General features: G+C 37.7%; 1 protein-coding gene across 1 annotated transcript in view; it reads left to right on the forward strand.

Annotated features, from left to right (window-relative positions):
* Nucleotides 1-1,927: 1,927 nt before the first annotated feature.
* pex5la (peroxisomal biogenesis factor 5-like a) overlaps nucleotides 1,928-17,596 on the forward strand; it is a 105,430-nt gene continuing 89,761 nt past the window's right edge. The window contains exon 1 of the mRNA XM_024278765.2: nucleotides 1,928-2,601. Within this exon, the coding sequence (XP_024134533.1) occupies nucleotides 2,581-2,601 (21 nt within the window). The 5' untranslated portion in view covers nucleotides 1,928-2,580. The remainder of the gene's footprint in view (nucleotides 2,602-17,596) is intronic.

Genomic DNA, 17,596 nt, shown 5'->3' on the forward strand with positions numbered 1-17,596 from the left:
TCCCACAAAAATAAAAATCTTTTTTTTTTCCAAAGATGGATGCACATACCAAATATCTGCCCTTAGTAGGCCGGACCATCACTACACTGCTTCACGACCTGCGTCTAAAGCAGAGATCGGCAACCTTTAACAGTAAAAGAGCCATTTAGACTAGTTTTCTACTGAACAAAACCTAGATGGAGCCGCAGAGATTTACTTTAGTCTTTAAGAAGCTTGGATTTGCATTCATGACCTTCGTTTTTTTTTAATAAATATGAATTATGTCTATTTTTTGGCACACACAAAAGCAAAAATATAATTCATCGTTTCTCAAAAAGGGATTTTTGTTAACGTTTTTACCTTTAGTAGAGGCCAAATTAGCAAAAAAGCTAGCCCGTTGCTTAATTACTAGCTGAACTCCTAAATAGCCTAAAATTCCCCAGTTAGCCTAAAAGCTCCAGAAGATAACAATTAGCCAAAAATGTTAGCATATTGCTAAAATATCAGCTAAATTCCAAATTAGTATAAAAAATTTGATTAGAGGCCAAATTAGCCAAAAAAAGCTAGCTCGTTGCTCAATTGCTAGCTGGACTCCTAAATAGCCTAAAATTCCTCAGTAAACTAAAATATTCAAGAAGTTCTAAAATAAAAGCTAAATTATAAATTATTCAAAAAAACTTCAGTAGATAACAAATTGGCCGAAAACATCAGCATGTTGCTAAATTATTAGCTAAACCCCAAATTAGCCTAAAACTCCTCAGTAAACTAAATTAGTCAAAAATGTTTGTTTTTAAAATAGAAGCTTAACTCTAAATTAGCCTAAAACCCTAGTAGATAACAAATTAGCCAAAAATGTTAGCATGTTGCTAAAATAGTAGCTAATCTCCACTTTTTTTTTTTTTTAAAGTTGATTTTTCATGGTATGGCCCCTTTAAATGTTTGCTTTTAAGTGTTAAATAATTCAATTTTTACCAATACATTGTAAAAAGTGAAACAATGGATAAATTAATAAAAGTGCTGTAATTTGTTACGCTCAAAAATATTAGTTTTTATCATTTAAAAGTTTGAGTTATGTAATAGTTCTGTAATATGTTACATTTAAAATTATTAATTTGCATCAAATTCAAAATTTTGAGTTGATGGTTTACGAAACTCAAACATTTAATTAAGGGATGAGCAACTATGGCCCAGGGGCCATGTGTGGCCCCTAAAACCAATCAATGTAGCCCGGTTAACTGGAATACATTTTATTGATAATCCTTATTGATGTTTTATTTTCACCTATCTACCCATAGATGGTGCATCATCTTTATTTAGGTACAGAAAATGATCCTGCATCCATGTGCTGTTGGAAGTTTTGTTGATTTTCTCAAGTTCACGTGTGTTTCCGAGTCGGAAAGTCCCTTTTCCGATCATTCCAACCCTGCATGACGTTTAGTTTTTCCCTGAGGTGCATCCATCTGCTGCAATTGGCACTAAATAGAGAATAAAAGCCACAAATTTGAAATAAAAATTCTGGAATCTTATTTTTTAAAGGATATCAAATATTTTAAATCAAAATTAAAGAAGGTTTTTGTAATGATTTAATTTTATTTATTTATTTCAATTTAATTTCAGGGATTTTGTGATTTGATGCAACGCTTCACTTTTTACAGCGAATTACTCAGTTTTTCATCTCCTTCATGCTCTCCTTTGAGAAAAATCTTTGATTTGTAATTCATCCGAGTGAAGATAAAACACAGAGATGAAATATGGTTCATGTGCATAACTAGAAACCCCTTTATGTTGCATGGTTTTGGGGTTATATAACGGTTTTGTTCCCCCCCCTCACTAATTAGAGAGGAACAACAGCTGATTTGTTATCACATGCAGATGTCACACTCTCCCAGACCCAACATGTGCTGTGTGCAACCCATGTCATGGTATCAACCAGAGCTGACCTGCTATGGATTCTGTTATAGTGAAAATAATCAGAAACATTTTCTTTAGATCCTTTACTTAAATTAGACCCATAAATGTGTGCAAAAAGGGATTAGTGATTCCAAAAATTCCCTTTTAGTCTGTTAAATAAAATGGGCACGTTTGGGTTTTTGTCAGCGTGTTTTTCCTGATTATTCTCCGAGGTGAGAGGTAAATGTGCCTCCTCATGGAGTAGAGACGTCAGCACTGGAGGAGGCGCCAGAGGGCTGGCGTGGAGAGGCTGCTGGGCAGGGGAGAGGAGAGAATGAACCGAAAGTAGCGTCAAAACATTTAGTCTGGAGAGGAGGAGAAGGAAGACGCTTTGTTTTTACCACTCCCAGTTACCACTAAAAAAATAGTTTTAATCTCTATGACGCAGATGAGGATTTAAATCTTGAAATGTTTTAGTTTTTATCCAAACTCCCGGCGCACCTCTCGCTGTCTGCGCGCGCGGAGATCCTGGATGCGCTGGAAGTGTGCGCTTCAGCACCTGAGGAGAGGACAGCTCCCGACTGTCTGCTCCTCAGAAACTCCGCGGCTGGCTGCTGGCTTTTAGAGCTCGCCTGTGCAGCCTGACACTCTCTCTGGCTGCTCCAAGTCTGGGAAAAGGAGGAGAGACCCGCGACCGGCAGTGTTCTCAATATGTACCAGGGGCATTCACAGGTAAGAGCCGGCTCGCATTTACGCATGAACTGTTGGGTGTAAACAGAGCTCAGACGTCAGGCTGCTTTGCATTCATTCATCGGTAGGTCTTCATGTAAATAGTGAGGTTTCACCTCCAGCAGAAGTCTCATTTTGACTGAAGAGCGACTAGTGCACGTGCAGGTAAAGGTGTAAGTTCAGCTCAGACTGGACAACAAGCTGGCATCGCTTCAATTTCATTCCTTAACGCACTTTTGACGTCATTCAATCTGACGTCAGTTCAAAACAACATCACGAGAAGCTCTCAAATTCACGTTGTTTTCGGATCAAATACTTTGAGCTTGTTGGAAGTTCTGTAATCCTGCATTCATCCCCAGTGATGATTGTTTATTTAATTCAATATGCATGCAGTGAAATTAATACTGTCAGTTAATGGAGACACTCCAGCACCAAGACAGTGGATTATGTAATCCAAGACCTGCTCCTGAGTCAGGACTGGGGCGCATTAAGGACTAAAATTTAATATTTCATGATATATTACTCCAGCAGAAAGATGCATGGAAGCTTTGGCCAGATTTCCACAGTGTCGGGGTCAGAGAAAAGCCACGCGTCTTATATTCCTTTTTATGTATTTTTCATGTTTCATTCACATTTCAGTGATCACAGACTTGTACATGTTTGCCCCACTGCATGATATCAAGTCATATCACTCCGAGCGATGGGAAGATCTAGTTTTGAAACAGGATACCACCTCATCGGAGCCGCTGACGGTGCATGGAGCTAATTTAGCAGCAGCAAATGTTTGTAATAAACTGGATATCGATGCAGAAATGTCTGTTTATTCATCTGCACAAAAGCCTGAGCTTTATTAGTTTAATATTTCATTGTAAAATGTGAATTTTTTGGTCAAACGTTTGTTGATTATAGGAGAAAAAAGTTAAAAAATCGATTTTTTGTTGCATTTATTATTGTTTTCATAAAAAAACATATTAAATATTATTTTCCCATTGTTGATGTGACTTATGGATGCAAGTCTGGGGCATCAATAATTGAGAAATGTGGGTCCGTACTGTTTGGAATATTAAATGATGGGACAGTTGAGCCGCAATAAATCAGTTGCTCCCAGTCCTAAGCTTTTGAGTTAATATTTATAGCATCATTACAGGATTCATGAATGTTGCAGCTTTGTCATTATCTCATTCAAGAACAAGTTATGGATGTCCAGGTTTCAGCTTTATTTTATTTTTTTACTCTGAAACTTGGACCATGAGGCTTTCAAATAGACACGCCCACGTGTTATCCAGGAGTCCCATTTAGATGCAATGATGCGATAGCAGATAGATCAAATGTCTTGGCACGGGCTGGGCCTCACGAATGACGCCAGACGTTGTCCTCCAGGTTGGCTGGTGTGGATTGGGCTGTGCATGTATAATGTGAGAGGTTGGCATGATCAGTGCTGAATGCTGGTTACTTCAATGGTGAAGCACATCAGCGTTTTTCCTTTAGTGCTGCTCACCTGAGTCACTTTTCTTTAGTTCATTTTTATCTAATGCTTAAAAAGATGGATGCAGTTAAAAAGAGGTAAATCCTTTTTGTCTTCATGGGAGAAATGCTGAATCATCTTAATTGAGGTGGCTGACAGGTTGTAATAATGTACAAGGTTTGCCTAGTAAAGAAATGCACTTAAAAAAACACAAATCTAATTTAGTATTCATGCTCAAAGTGACACTTGATATTGTAGCACTTGTAATGTGTCAATGAAATATATCCTGGCTTAATGGAAGTGATACCCCGACGCCTGTAGATATTTGCTCTGTTAAGCACAACACGATTACATAATTTAATTAACATATTGTGAGTCCTACCGGGATGACTTGGATGCAAATGATGATCGGAATTAGATCAAGTCTCTTTAGACTTCAGTCATTCGCATGTTTTTTTTTTTTTTTATTTTACATTTTTTTATTCCTTCCATATTTATTTATTTATTTGTCAATTAAAATGCTCCTGATTTTAGTTTATTTATTTATTTATTTTGGAACCAGATTGTCCTAAATGTGGGTATGAAACACATGAAAATTAAGGTTTTATGGTGTAATTCCTTTAGTAAGAAAGCAAAAGGGACAAGAAAACTATACTGTACTTGACTGTATAAGAGAACTGGACAGAGTGACCCCTCCCCCTTGGCATGGATGTACTGGGTGGTTCCAAAAAAGCTGAAATCCCATTGACTTCTACTGAGAGATAATTAAGTTTTACTCAGTCATTCTAATTGTAATAATAACCGTTCTTACTTTGCTAAATTCCTAAAATCATGTACTTTTTTTCATTTTATTTTATTTATTGCAAATTATTTGAGTTATAAACTGACCAATCAGATGCTTCAATAAAAGTAGGTGGTACCTGCTGGACTGCTTTCTAGTGGTAGGGTGTGAACATCCCATACAAGCCGACTCCTGATCATTGACATATAATGTGTTACTGGACATATCAAGTGTTAACATCACCCATAGAAAATGCATTACCTCTAACCCTCGCAAAATCTGTCCCTGTGGCTTCCTGATTGTCTGACGCCATTTTGAAACCCGTCGACAGTGATTGGTCCGAGTCGATCTGAGCTTCATTTTTAGAGGAACTGCTGTCGCCAATCACAAGTGAGCTTGTTCAAAGTTCCCGCCCCCTCCATTGAAAGCAGCTCTGGAGACGCCGTCAATCAAACGTTTTGAATGTTTAAGGCGGGGCCAGTGGGCAACACATACTTTTACTGAGACATCTGATTGGTCAGTTTGAATAACTTGTGATAAAGACGAAATATCATTTTAAAGGATTAGAAAGAATATGTTAAGGAGAAGGTATATGAGCAAGAATGGTTATTCTGACAAATAATACGACCTATTTCTCAATAGAAGTCTATGGGATTTTGAACTTCTTGGTACTTCCTGTTTGGAGCACAATAGGGGAGGGGTTAATACGTCCAGTGAATATATAGTAAATGCTTCTGATTGACAACTCCGACCAATCACTACTGAGATGTCTGACTCCAAGATGGTGATGACCATTTCCCCAAAAAGTGGCAACTGAATAGTCTTCCTTTCGTTGGAGCCAGAACCAATCAGTTTGGGGTGAATTTACACTCACTTAGTCCAGTTTTCAAACTCCCTTTTGATGAAAGATGAGGAGGAAACCACATTAATAGAACCAGACTCAGTCAAGGAGTTTGGATCTAAGAGAACAGGAACTAGACAAACAGACTAGAACATGGGAGTCCATCTGAGGCGCTGAGTGTGCATAGAGCTAATTCAGACAATATGACATTATATGACAAACAGACAGGTTAGTAACTGCAGAAAATGAGCAAACAAAATCCTCCTGTAGGACCAAAGGAATAATTCGGAAGCCCAAAGTCACTGAACATCTATAGCGAGACAACTGAGTTATGCGAGTGACTTCATGGATGTGAAGAACATGGTGAGGACAGAACTTTAGATTTTGTGCCAGTCAGAGTTGTGCAGCTTCTTTGTTTGGGTCTAAATAACAGTTTTGAGTCATTTTGAATGATTGTCAATTGTTTTCCACCTATTAAATCTCAGCAGATGTTTGCTATACGATCAAACACTTCCTGATGAGATAAATACAGAACTCATGAAAGAATAGATTGTTTTGTGAACAAAATAAAAGAGGAGAGCCTGAATATCAATAGTAAGAATAGAAAAGAAAAGCTCAGTTTAAAGAGAGCGGAGAAACCAATCAGATAAATCAATGACAGTTATGGGGAGGAGGGGCAACGCCTCAACAACCGCAGGAGTCTTTACAAACACTCCAAACAACACAGCTCCATGTTTTTCAGTCTCAGTTAATCAGGGTTTTATTTGTTAATCCGGACCTGAGCTTTAATCGATCTATTTTTTCCATTTCAACACCACCATCAGGATTTACTCACAGTTGTGCTCAGCTGTCAGAGACAAAGGCCTTCTGGAAGCTTCCTATTGAAGATTTAACGAACCGCGGTCTTGATTAGGAGTGACTTCTTAGGTCTGACTATTTTGGGAAAGTAAAATCACTCGGGTGGTACTAAAGCTTTCACCAAATGTGAAAGGGTTGTGTGTCTGTAGTATGAAGCTTTTTGTCAGGGAACTGAGAAATGAGACACATTTATATCAAATAATCTCTAATTCTGACCAGATTTGTTTAAGTAAAAGACTGTCGTAACTCAAACTGGACAACAAGTAAAATTTCTTAGGCTTAAATTTTTGATTTCATTAATTAATGTATTAATTAAATTAATGAGTTAGCAAAATATTTGTTTTAAAGCGTTCCCAATACTGTAAAAAGTAAAAGAAAATGGATAAATTAACAAAATTTCTGCAATTTGTTACATTTAAGGTCATCAGTTTATCAAATTCAAACTTTGAGTTCATGGTTTACTCAACTTAAAAATGTAATTTGATAATAATCAATATTTTAAATGTAACAAACTACAGAGCTTTTGCTAAATTATCCAATTTTCTCTTTTTACAGTGTGATCTTTTCATTATGATCGTAGTTTTTTGCCCCTAAAAAACAAAGTTTCATTTTCTACAGTTTCTGCAACAGTAGTTCATTAGAAATTTGTGTCCAAGTTGTGGGCGGGACTGTTGTCACAAATTAAGCCCGCCCCCTTTCCCATCATCCATCTATTTACACTGTAAAAAGTAAAACATTGTATCAGTTAACAAAAGCTCTGTAATTTGTTACATCTAAAAATATTAGTTTTTATAAAATTACAATTTTAAGTTAAGTAAACCATCAACTCAAAATTTTAACGTGATGAAAACTAATGAATTAAATTGAATTTTCTACTTTACTGCTACAATCTTTTTCTGTCTGCTCCTGATTAGCTACGATTTGACAAAAGAAATATTCAGAAAAACTAATTTAAAGCATAATTTTCTTTATACGTGTCGTCCATCATCAGAAAAATGTCTCAAGAAAATGGTAAAAACACAATTTTCTTCAGAGTGGGCCTTTAAATGCTGTTAAAAAAAACACTTGCATGAGGAAACTTTGAACATTGTCTTGTGTGCTGACATCTTGGAAGATTAACCTGAGAAATGGAAGAAGAGATGAGAAAAAGAGATGAGTGTCGATTGTTGAAAAGTGAATTAATTGAGCAAAGTTGTTTTGTTCAAAGCATGTAAATATTGTTCTATGAAGAATGTTTTAAAACTATTTTTAACCGGAATTTTTGGCTTACAACGTCCATTTTTGTGGCTGAGCCACCATTAGCACAGGTTTTATTCCAAGTGTAATGTTTGAAAAGTTTTTGAAATAATTAAAACAAAGAATTTAGAAAAACAGGATTGTGATACTCTGTGGAATACATCCTTTAAGGTCATAAATAAATAAATAGTTTAGTGGAGGTTTCGCCATGTTTTTCAAATTCATTTTTAAAACTTATTTTGACTTTGCCTTTTTTTCAAATAAAGATATATATTTTTATTTTTGTCACTTTTGACACTTTAATCCATGTTATGAAACATAAAACCCTCTTAATCTCAATTTATTTGATTTTTGCATATAAAAACCAGTAAATTTAATACTCAGAATTTAGGTTTTTGTTCAGTTTTAAGTCTATTGTGGAAAAATAAATGTAAAAAAGAAGAAGGTAAGATTATACTAGAAAGATTGCCACAGAAATCTGTTTAAGGGGTAAATTATTTAAGTAAATTGGAAAATGCACAAAAAGGTGACTAGGGTTAATTAACTAAGTATTTGTGCTACTGACAATTAATGTAAATACGATGAAGAATATACAATTAAGAATGATCCCGAATCTGAAAGATTGAAAGATGTAATAAGCATTTATGCAAGAAAACATTTTTTAAAGAGGAAACTTCAAACTTCTGTAATATGCTTTAGGTGATGTTTAGTGTGTGGAGGCAGGAGGTCAAGGTCATCTAGAATGTCTTTTTTGTTCCTGTTTAGCTATGCTGTAGAGAAAGAATGTCATTCTTCTCACTGCTGCTTTTCAGTTATATTGTATTAAATATGTAAATGTAATGTGAAGCTCATCATGAAAGGGACAAATAATCAGAAGATGTAACCATAAGAACAAATGCGGAGGTCTGATACTGTAGCCAACTTGCAATGAGTATAAAATCCATTAAAAAAATCATCTGTAAAACAATGGAAAAACAAACTTTTGCTAAATTGATCTACCGAGAGTAAAAAAGTCGACTTGAAGTGAACTGAACATGTGTGGCTTTTCTCCAGCTTTCTCACTCAGTCCAAAAACAAGCTTCTTAGGTTAATCAGTGTCTGTAAGTTCCCTCTAGGTGTGCATGAGAGTGTGAGTGTGGGCCTGCAATGTCCACGGTGTAGCCACCTTAGCCCTTTAGAAGCTAGGTTCCAGTAGGCCTGTGACCCCGAAAGGATGCAGCGGGTTCTGAGGATGGATGGATGGATTCAACATTTATGAACGATATAAACTTGAATTTGAGCTTTGCCACAAACTACTGAAACTCAGAATGGAGATTTTCAACGGTTTTAGACTTCATAGACCCTCAGTAGCCTCTTGGGTCATTAAACTGGACTCAGACATGCACCAATTCATCTTTTAAGGTTATTAAAATCAAGAAGTTTCTTGTTTTTCCTCGAAATTCCTTGAAAAGTCATAAATTAATGGAGAAAAATGAGTAAAAAAAGTCAACATTTTAAGGCAGATAACGTCTATAAGATGTGAGCACAGCTGAAAGGTCAAAGGCTGCTTTTGTCATTCAGGCTATCATATTTAATATTTATATTCATGCATATTTTAGATGTAGCTGCTGGTCTAGGCTTCAAATAAATATTTTCATGCAAGTTCACTTCCTCTCAGACTAAACTGATGTTGAGGTTTCTAAAACCCTGAGGCCTAACATTTGTTTTGCTAGTTTTTTTTTTAACTGTTTGGGTTTAACAACAAAACTAGAAGTTGTGCAAATGTTTTGCAAGACTAAGTAATACATTCATGAAGATTACATTTTTAATGGAATACATCTATTAAAAAAAGAAAACTTATGAGGCATTATAAAATGGAATCATTAGAATATCTTATGAAATGAAAATAAATGATAATTTGTCTCTGAGACATCCTGAACTGGTTTGACATAAATGCTTCACAAACTAATTGCATGAGGAAGTTAGGAGTAATTTGCTCGGTGATAACGCAAGTGCTTTGCAAATTAACAGATCATTATTTTTGCCTCCAATCACTCACAGTTCTCTTTTATTTGCCAGCAGCCTCAAACAATACTTGTGTTATAAAAATAACAAGTACTAACTTAAAAGCACTTAAAAACTGTGTTTTTACGGCTAAAGTTGGGGTTCCGTCACTTCTCTGGATTACCGGTAGTTAGTTTTGAAACTAACCACAGATAACGTCTAATGACAGAGACGAGAGAATGAATCTGTAAGGAAACAGGAATAGAAAAACAAATGAGTTCATTTTGAAAACGGGAAGAGTGGATGGATGAAAAAGGAGATCTTGGTGAAAAAGGCTAAAGATTCACTCAAATGAAAATCATGTTCTTGATGGTTTTGTTGCATTTTTATGATGATGGACAACATATATATATATATATACATATAAATGAGTTAAAAATTCAATTTTTCCTTTTTAAAATCCTAATTCCGGATCAAAAACATTTTTGTTTAACAATCGTTACACAGAAAATACAACCACAAGGTTGCAGGTGTGAGGGTCTGTAAGCTAGCAGGCTGTTTCTACAGAAACTATGCCTTGAAAACAACAATTAAAACAAAATACCTAAAAATGACAATCATAAATAAAAGACCCCTGGAAACGCTATTAGAATAGATCGAAAGACGATTGGAGTGAGATCATTAGAGACCGTACTGGTTAAGGGTGCGTTAGGAGAAAGCGTGAACGGTAAGAAGGGATAGTCACATCATAAGGTTGATCCAAGGATGTGCAGGAATGAACGTATAAGAAGTAGGAATTGTTACTCAAATGAATAATGGAACAGACTGTGAGACTCCATTCATGGAGATAGTAAATGGTGTTCAGGTGGTGTTCAGTAGTCCTACATAGTATTAATCTGTTGATGCACATTAACTTCATTTATATTCATTATGGTCCAAATCTATGTTAATTGATAGTAAACTGTATGAAGTGGAGATTTCAGGAACCCCTTGAAGGGCGACCTCACCTGTACCACATGTGCACTAGACTTGGTCACATGTATGGGGTGCTGTTGGTTTTTGGTTTTAGAGGGGAGCAGTTAGATCTTACTGGTGTGTCTTGCTGTTCCATAGAGGCTTGTTCAGGTACGTCATGTAAATGAACACACAATTGTAGAGCGTGTGGTAAGTGTATCGTGAAGTGTTAGTAAAAAAAATGTAAGTTGGTCTCACACTAATTATGTACAGGTGTTATGAAGTGCCCTTATGCTGCACTCCAGTCATTAATAAAGTGAACTTATTAGCTCCTTCTTGACCAGGTGCAAAGCTGCATGCATTGGGTGTGCTCTTGATATTTAAGAGCACATACGATGCCCACACAAACTACACTATTATGCAATTTCCTCATTTCTAACAGTCTGGCTGTTCAGGAAGTTTGCCCTCTCTGAGTGGGTTGAGTGCTCCTGCCTCGGGTGGAGGAGTTTAAGTATCTTGGGGTCTTGTTCAGGAGTGAGGGAGCCGTCTGTCTGTATGTGGTTTGCTGATGTCTGACCATCTCGAAGTGGCAGCTGTCTGTGACCGTAGCTTTATAGACAGGGTGGGAAGCTCGTTCACCCGGAGAGAGCTCGGAGTAGAGCCGCTGTTCCTCCACATCCAGAGGAGCCAGTTGAGGTGGCTCAGACGCCTTGTCCGGATACCTCCTGGTCACCTCCCTGAGGAGGTGTTCTGGGAATTTCCCACTGGACGGAGGCCTTGGGGAAGACCCAGGGCACACTAGGGAGACTACATTTCTTGGCTGGCCTGGGAACATCTCGGGGTCCCCCAGATGAGCTGGAACAACACATTCTCACTCCCAACTCGTCACATGACGTTTGGTTAAGGCCCCTTCCGTGTCACTTTTTGAGGTTTTGGGTGTCCTCGACTTGGTTTTTGATGTGATGGCTGTTCCCATTAAATGATGGGTGCCCAACTTCGGAGCCGCAAACCAGAACCGGTTCAGTACTGTGACGGGTAGTGCACCAGTACCCAAACCTGGTACTGGTACCCTAACCCTACACCTGACCAGATGCGGTACTGGACCCAAACCAGTACCAAACACTGTACCGGGCGGGAACCGGATGTTAACCAGTACCAGGTTGCGGTTAGGGTACCGCCACTGGGTTAGGGTACCATACTGGAAGCATTTCGAGAATCATTGCGGATCCGGTACTGCATACGGCACCACGTCTCGAGGGTTGCTGACCTACTAACAAGTAGGGAACACTGCAGAAGGGGCTTTAACCAAATTTCAATATGTGACAAATTGGGGATGAGAATGTGTTGACTGGAGAAAGTGGGCAGGAAGAGGGAAGTTTGGGCAGCTTGGACTGCTGCCCTCACGACTCGGTCCCAGATGAACGGAAGAAGACGGATAGGCTCCTTGCGCAGTGGGCAGGGTTTGGGGGTCAAAAACATGAAATATCCGTATTACACGCCTGCTTCTTACTACGTTTACTCTTACGTGTTGCTTAAGTGTTCATTTCCTGCAGCACGCTCGTAGCCAACTATGTGAATGAATATTTTCCCTCTACGGGTTTACTGAGTGGTCTACGACTTTGATATTTCCTGTGGGCCACCCATACAGGTTTGACCATTTTTACCATCATTCACTGTCAAGGGCAGATGTAACTAAATGATATGTTTTCATCGTGATGAAGGAGTAGCTCAAAAGTTTCATATTTCAGGTCCTTCTGATTGTTTCATGCTAAATGTCAAGGGAAGCTTGAACTAAAGACATAAACTCACACAAAGACGCCCATGAAGGAAATGTGAGAATTAAATGACAACCAAGAAAACGGAAGCATCTGTGAATGGATGGAGTCAATATGAGGCCAGTCTTTCTCCTTTGCATCCTCTCTGCTGAGCTTCTCCTGTTCTACGTCAGCTAACACGGCCCCACGCAAGGAGTCCCCTGAGCTACAGTAGGGCGCCATCTTCAGCAAAACTAGGACAGCCTCCAGGATCTTTGTCACCAGGAGTGGAACTCTGAAGGAACATGGGTAGCTCATCTATCTCTTTTGCCCAACCCATTCATAATGCTTGTTCTCCAACTGGGAATTAATTTGCTCCAGAAACCAGGCATCTCAGGGCTGACTGCACAGAGCATGTGGTGGGCCCTCCTGGGAGACATGAGCCATCACGGATGAAGTGGTGTTGATAAACAAATATGTCCTTTTCAGAGTCAGATGTTACTAGAATGTTCACCTCAGAAGAACTCGCTGGTGACTGCGCTAACATCGACGCTTCTATACTAATGTAGTTATTATCAGTTTTTTCTTTTTAGTTTAGACTGTAAACAGAGGGTTTTTCTTGAATACGACTGATCTTTTTAATAATTTCTTTAAATATTAATGTGCCTATTTATTTTCATTTCTCTAAAATAACAATTATGACAAGTAAGATGTAATTTAATAACAGAAGATTAAAATAACAACACATCCCTCCCTGAGAATTATGATGAAGTCTACAAAAAGTGTTCTGATTCTTAAAAACAAAATTAATCTATGAAGTCTGATTCTACAAGAAAGTGAAAGTAAAGACTCCAGTTTAAACTTGTTTTCTTTGGTAACAGAATATCTATATCTACATGTAAAAATTTTTTGTAAATTAAATTGTGACAGGGGTGGAGCCATGATTTTATGACGAGGCGGAGCCAGGACTTCGTGACAGGGGTGGAGCCAGGACTTTGTGACAGGGGCGGAGCCAGGATTTTGTGACAAGGCAGAGTCAGGACTTTGTGACAAAGCGGAACCAGGACTTCGTGACAGGGGTGGAGCCAAGACTTTGTGACAGGGGTGGAGCCAGGACTTTGTGACAGGGGTGGAGCCAAGACTTTGTGACAGGGGTGGAGCCAGGACTTTGTGACAGGGGTGGAGCCAGGACTTTGTGACAGGGGCGGAGCCAGGACTTTGTGACAGGGGCGGAGCCAGGACTTCGTGACAGGGGCGGAGCACAGGGGCGGAGCCAGGACTTTGTGACAGGGGCGGAGCCCGGACTTTGTGACAGGGGCGGAGCCAGGACTTTATGACAGGGGCGGAGCCAGGACTTTGTGACAGGGGTGGAGGCAGGACTTTGTGACAGGGGTGGAGCCAGGACTTCGTGACAGGGGCGGAGCCAGGACTTCGTGACAGGGCAAACTTTGAAATTGTATTGGAACAGAGCCAAGAAATTGTGAAAGTGGCCGGGCCAAAACTGGTGACGGGAGGACCCAAGAAATTGTCACAGGTCGGACCAAAGAAGTTTTCTTAGAAATAAAAATGAAAATAAAAAAGCTAAAATACTAATTAAAAAGAAGTAAAATATTAATACTACAAAAACAGGTTAAAGAAAAAAAAAAAGAAAAGAGAAACAGTCCTCCACGGCCAAAGACCCACTCAAATGAAAACTGTGTTTTTGGAGCTTTTTTTTGTGATTGAGAATGTTTGTGTTCTCGTTTGTGAATCAAGAACAGACAAAAATTGTCTAAACTCTAAGTGACTTTAGGCTAGTACAAGAGCGTGTAAACAGATGGATGATGGGAAAGTGGGCGCAGGGTCACTCCCTGTCAGAAGTCCCGCCCACAACTCTGAGGTAAATTTCTAATGAACTTCGGCCGGTCTGCAGAAATGCTCCCAGAAATCAACTTTTTTTTTTTTGGTCTTGTTTTGTTTTTTTCTATTTTGGCTAAAAACAGCATAATCAAAAATAAAAAGACGACTGGGAACACGTTTTAAATAGATCAAAATATGACTGGAGTGGGACTTTAATGTGTTTTCTAGATTGAAACTCATGCAAACAGAATTGCTTTTCTTATTTATTAATTCTGTCAGGGAATTGAAGAAACTACAGACTCACTAAGCTCATACAAAATAATGTCTTTTAGTAACTGCAATAAACACTGAAGAAAATTGAGATTTTTCTTGTAATTATTCAAAGCCGTTACAGTTTTAAAACCCAAGTAAACATATCAGCTCCTCAGCAGACCTCAAAACCCTTTTTTCTTTTTATGCGTTTCTGAAATGCAGAAACTACAGAAAAAACCTTACATAACAAGTTCCAAAACAAACCTTGATTTAAAACCGTCTGAAAACACAAAGTATTGGGGATCAAAATGTAATTTGTTTCCAACACTTCACAGCAGTTGTACACTAAATCCAGATAACGTGCAAGTCGCCTGTTCTATAACTCTTTGTTTTCATCAGAAACCTGCCAGGCCGGTCTATAAATATCCACAACTGCAGTTAATGAATTTCTCGGCAGAACTTTGAGCGGGGGGTTAAGGTGAAGCTGGATGTACAGATGGGATTTGTCTGTGTTCAGCAGCACGATAGCGGAGTCTGACTGCACGACAGTTCAGCCTTACAGGACCGACTCCTCAGCTGCAGCGCCGTGACTCAGGCTGGGCCGGGCTTTCTCCCTGAGCTGACACGCGTTAATGGATGTGTCCGAGTGTGGGAGTGGATGTACAGCAGGACGTGATGTATGGTTCACATGACACCTTTGAATGGAAGCTTTGAAATTACCAATTAAAGAACTGGATATTTTCTCTTTTTCGGACCATTCTCTGTAAACCCTTGAGATGGTTGTGGGTGAAAATCTCAGTAGATTAGCAGTTTCTGAAATACCGTCTGGCACCAACAACCATGCCACATTCAAAGACACCTAAATCACCTTTGTTTATCATTCTGGTGCTCAATTTGAACTGCAGCAGATCTTCTTGACCATGTCTGGATACCTCAATGCATTGAGTTGCTGTCATGTGATTGGCTGACTAATGAGCAGTTGGACAGGTGCCCTAATAAAGTGGAGTGCAGACTTTTGTACCTTTAAAATTTTTAGAACCAAGACTGTAATTTCATGAAAGTAGTTCCTGTTTCCTGTATGATTGAGAGGAAGAGGATTTGATTGTAGACTCACTTTAGACCGTTTCTTTCTGGAGCACTTTGGTTTTTGAAGTGACTCTTTGTTGTTTGGGAAAAACAAAAAAGGTTTCCAAAAAAAAAAGATGCACAGCAAACAGACATCTTTGTTTCCCAGAGTAGCTGGGCATTGTAATTTTTTACTTGCTAACCCCTTGTGACAAGAAGAACATTGTTCCATTTTGGCTCTAAAATCTCTTTTGTCTCCGAGTTATCCATCACTGACAAAAGCAGAGAGGGTGCAAAAGTCCTCCTGCATTTGTGACACAGTCTGATCCCAGAGAAGTGGAGTTCAAGTCATGTTTTATCACAATCAGCTGCCATCTTTGGCGTCCAAGTCTACTTGAAAAAAGTTGAATTATAACAGAGGAATGAAGAAACATCAACTAAAGATTAGGTTTATTAAGGTTTTGGTCCTGTAATGAAAGTAGCTTTTTAATAGACTCCTAAATCATACTTTGCATTACATAATCTTGAATTTATACATTAGATTTTCTCATTAGTTGATCGTCCATAAGAAAAAAAACAGCATTTATTATTGTCTGACAGCAAGCAAGCGATTTTATTCTGTAATCCACCACAGCTCATAATTTACCTCTCTATATTAATCAAACTGTTTTGCCAATGTGCTGTTTTTAACTGGTAATTTTATATCCTTAATTCAACGAATAAAAAAGCTAATCTCCTGAAAAAGTCCAAGAAAGCGCTGTTTTCCGATCATTAATGCAAGAATGAGATAATCTGTAGAAGAAAATAGGATATATTCAGATTTTTTACTGTTATTTTTAATTTATTTAGCCATTATTAATATTTACTATTATAATTTAATCTCTGTTGACTTTCCAGATCATTTTTTGGCCCATTAAATAATGCAAATATGTGGTAATGACTTAAAAAATGTCCTGTAATTTTTTGTCATGTTACATAAAACATTTTACTTTTTGGTTCAGTTTTATAGAAAAAAATATGTGAGTCAAGCTTTACATAAAAACACGATTTCTATTAGCCTCTTCTGCATTTGCCCAAAAAGTTTTATAAATTTATTTTTATATTTATTGACTTTGAAAGGCATAAATCCAGATAATTTGTATGCATCTTGATTTAAGATAGAGCCAATAAAGTGCTTAATGTGTAAAACAAGGTCATGTAAATATAAGTTTATATTAAAATAAGAAGGCACAAACCGAAAAATATAGTACACAGATTAAATCTGACAAAAACTCAACAGTTGATCATAAAAAATGAACTGAGGAGCTGTTCGTACTGAGGGAGCGCTCTAAGCAACAAGCAGCAGCTGTGGTCATTAGAATTAAAAACAGGTGTGGGAGGAAGAACTTTAACTAAATACCCAGAGCAGCGCTAAAGCAAAGCACAATCTATTAAATTAAAAAAAATGCAGATAATAAAGAATAAGGAGAAAATACAAAAAATAATAATTGACAAAAATGGGCTTTATTCTGATTAATTTTAATGTTTCGTATTTCATCCGGTTAACATTTTAAGGCTGTTCTGAAATTATTATCAACCAACAGGATTGTTTAGAAAACCATCAAATATTATTTATATATATATATTGAAACAAGAACAGGAAAAACCTATTGAATACAGTTTAAACTTAATTATGAAGGCTCTCAGGATAAAGAACTGCTTGGTGTGAAATTCTTGTCAGCAATCAGTGAAGTATTTCTTTCAGTTTTACACCGCGATTTTGCTTAAAAAATAAGTAAAGTGATAAATAACTTTTTTTACTGAAGAAATTTTAAATGATCCTCATAAAGTAACAGTTCATCCTCACCAAAGGGGTCTTTAACTTTACACTCAAAACAAACAAAAAAAAGATCAAACTTCCTTAAATAAGACACAATTAGAGGTTTTAAAATTAATTTCGAGCATTTTCTTGCAAGATTGAGGAGAAAATA

The sequence above is a fragment of the Oryzias melastigma genome, linkage group LG4 (assembly GCF_002922805.2).
Source record: "Oryzias melastigma strain HK-1 linkage group LG4, ASM292280v2, whole genome shotgun sequence".
In the NCBI taxonomy this organism is placed as follows: Eukaryota; Metazoa; Chordata; class Actinopteri; order Beloniformes; family Adrianichthyidae; genus Oryzias; species Oryzias melastigma.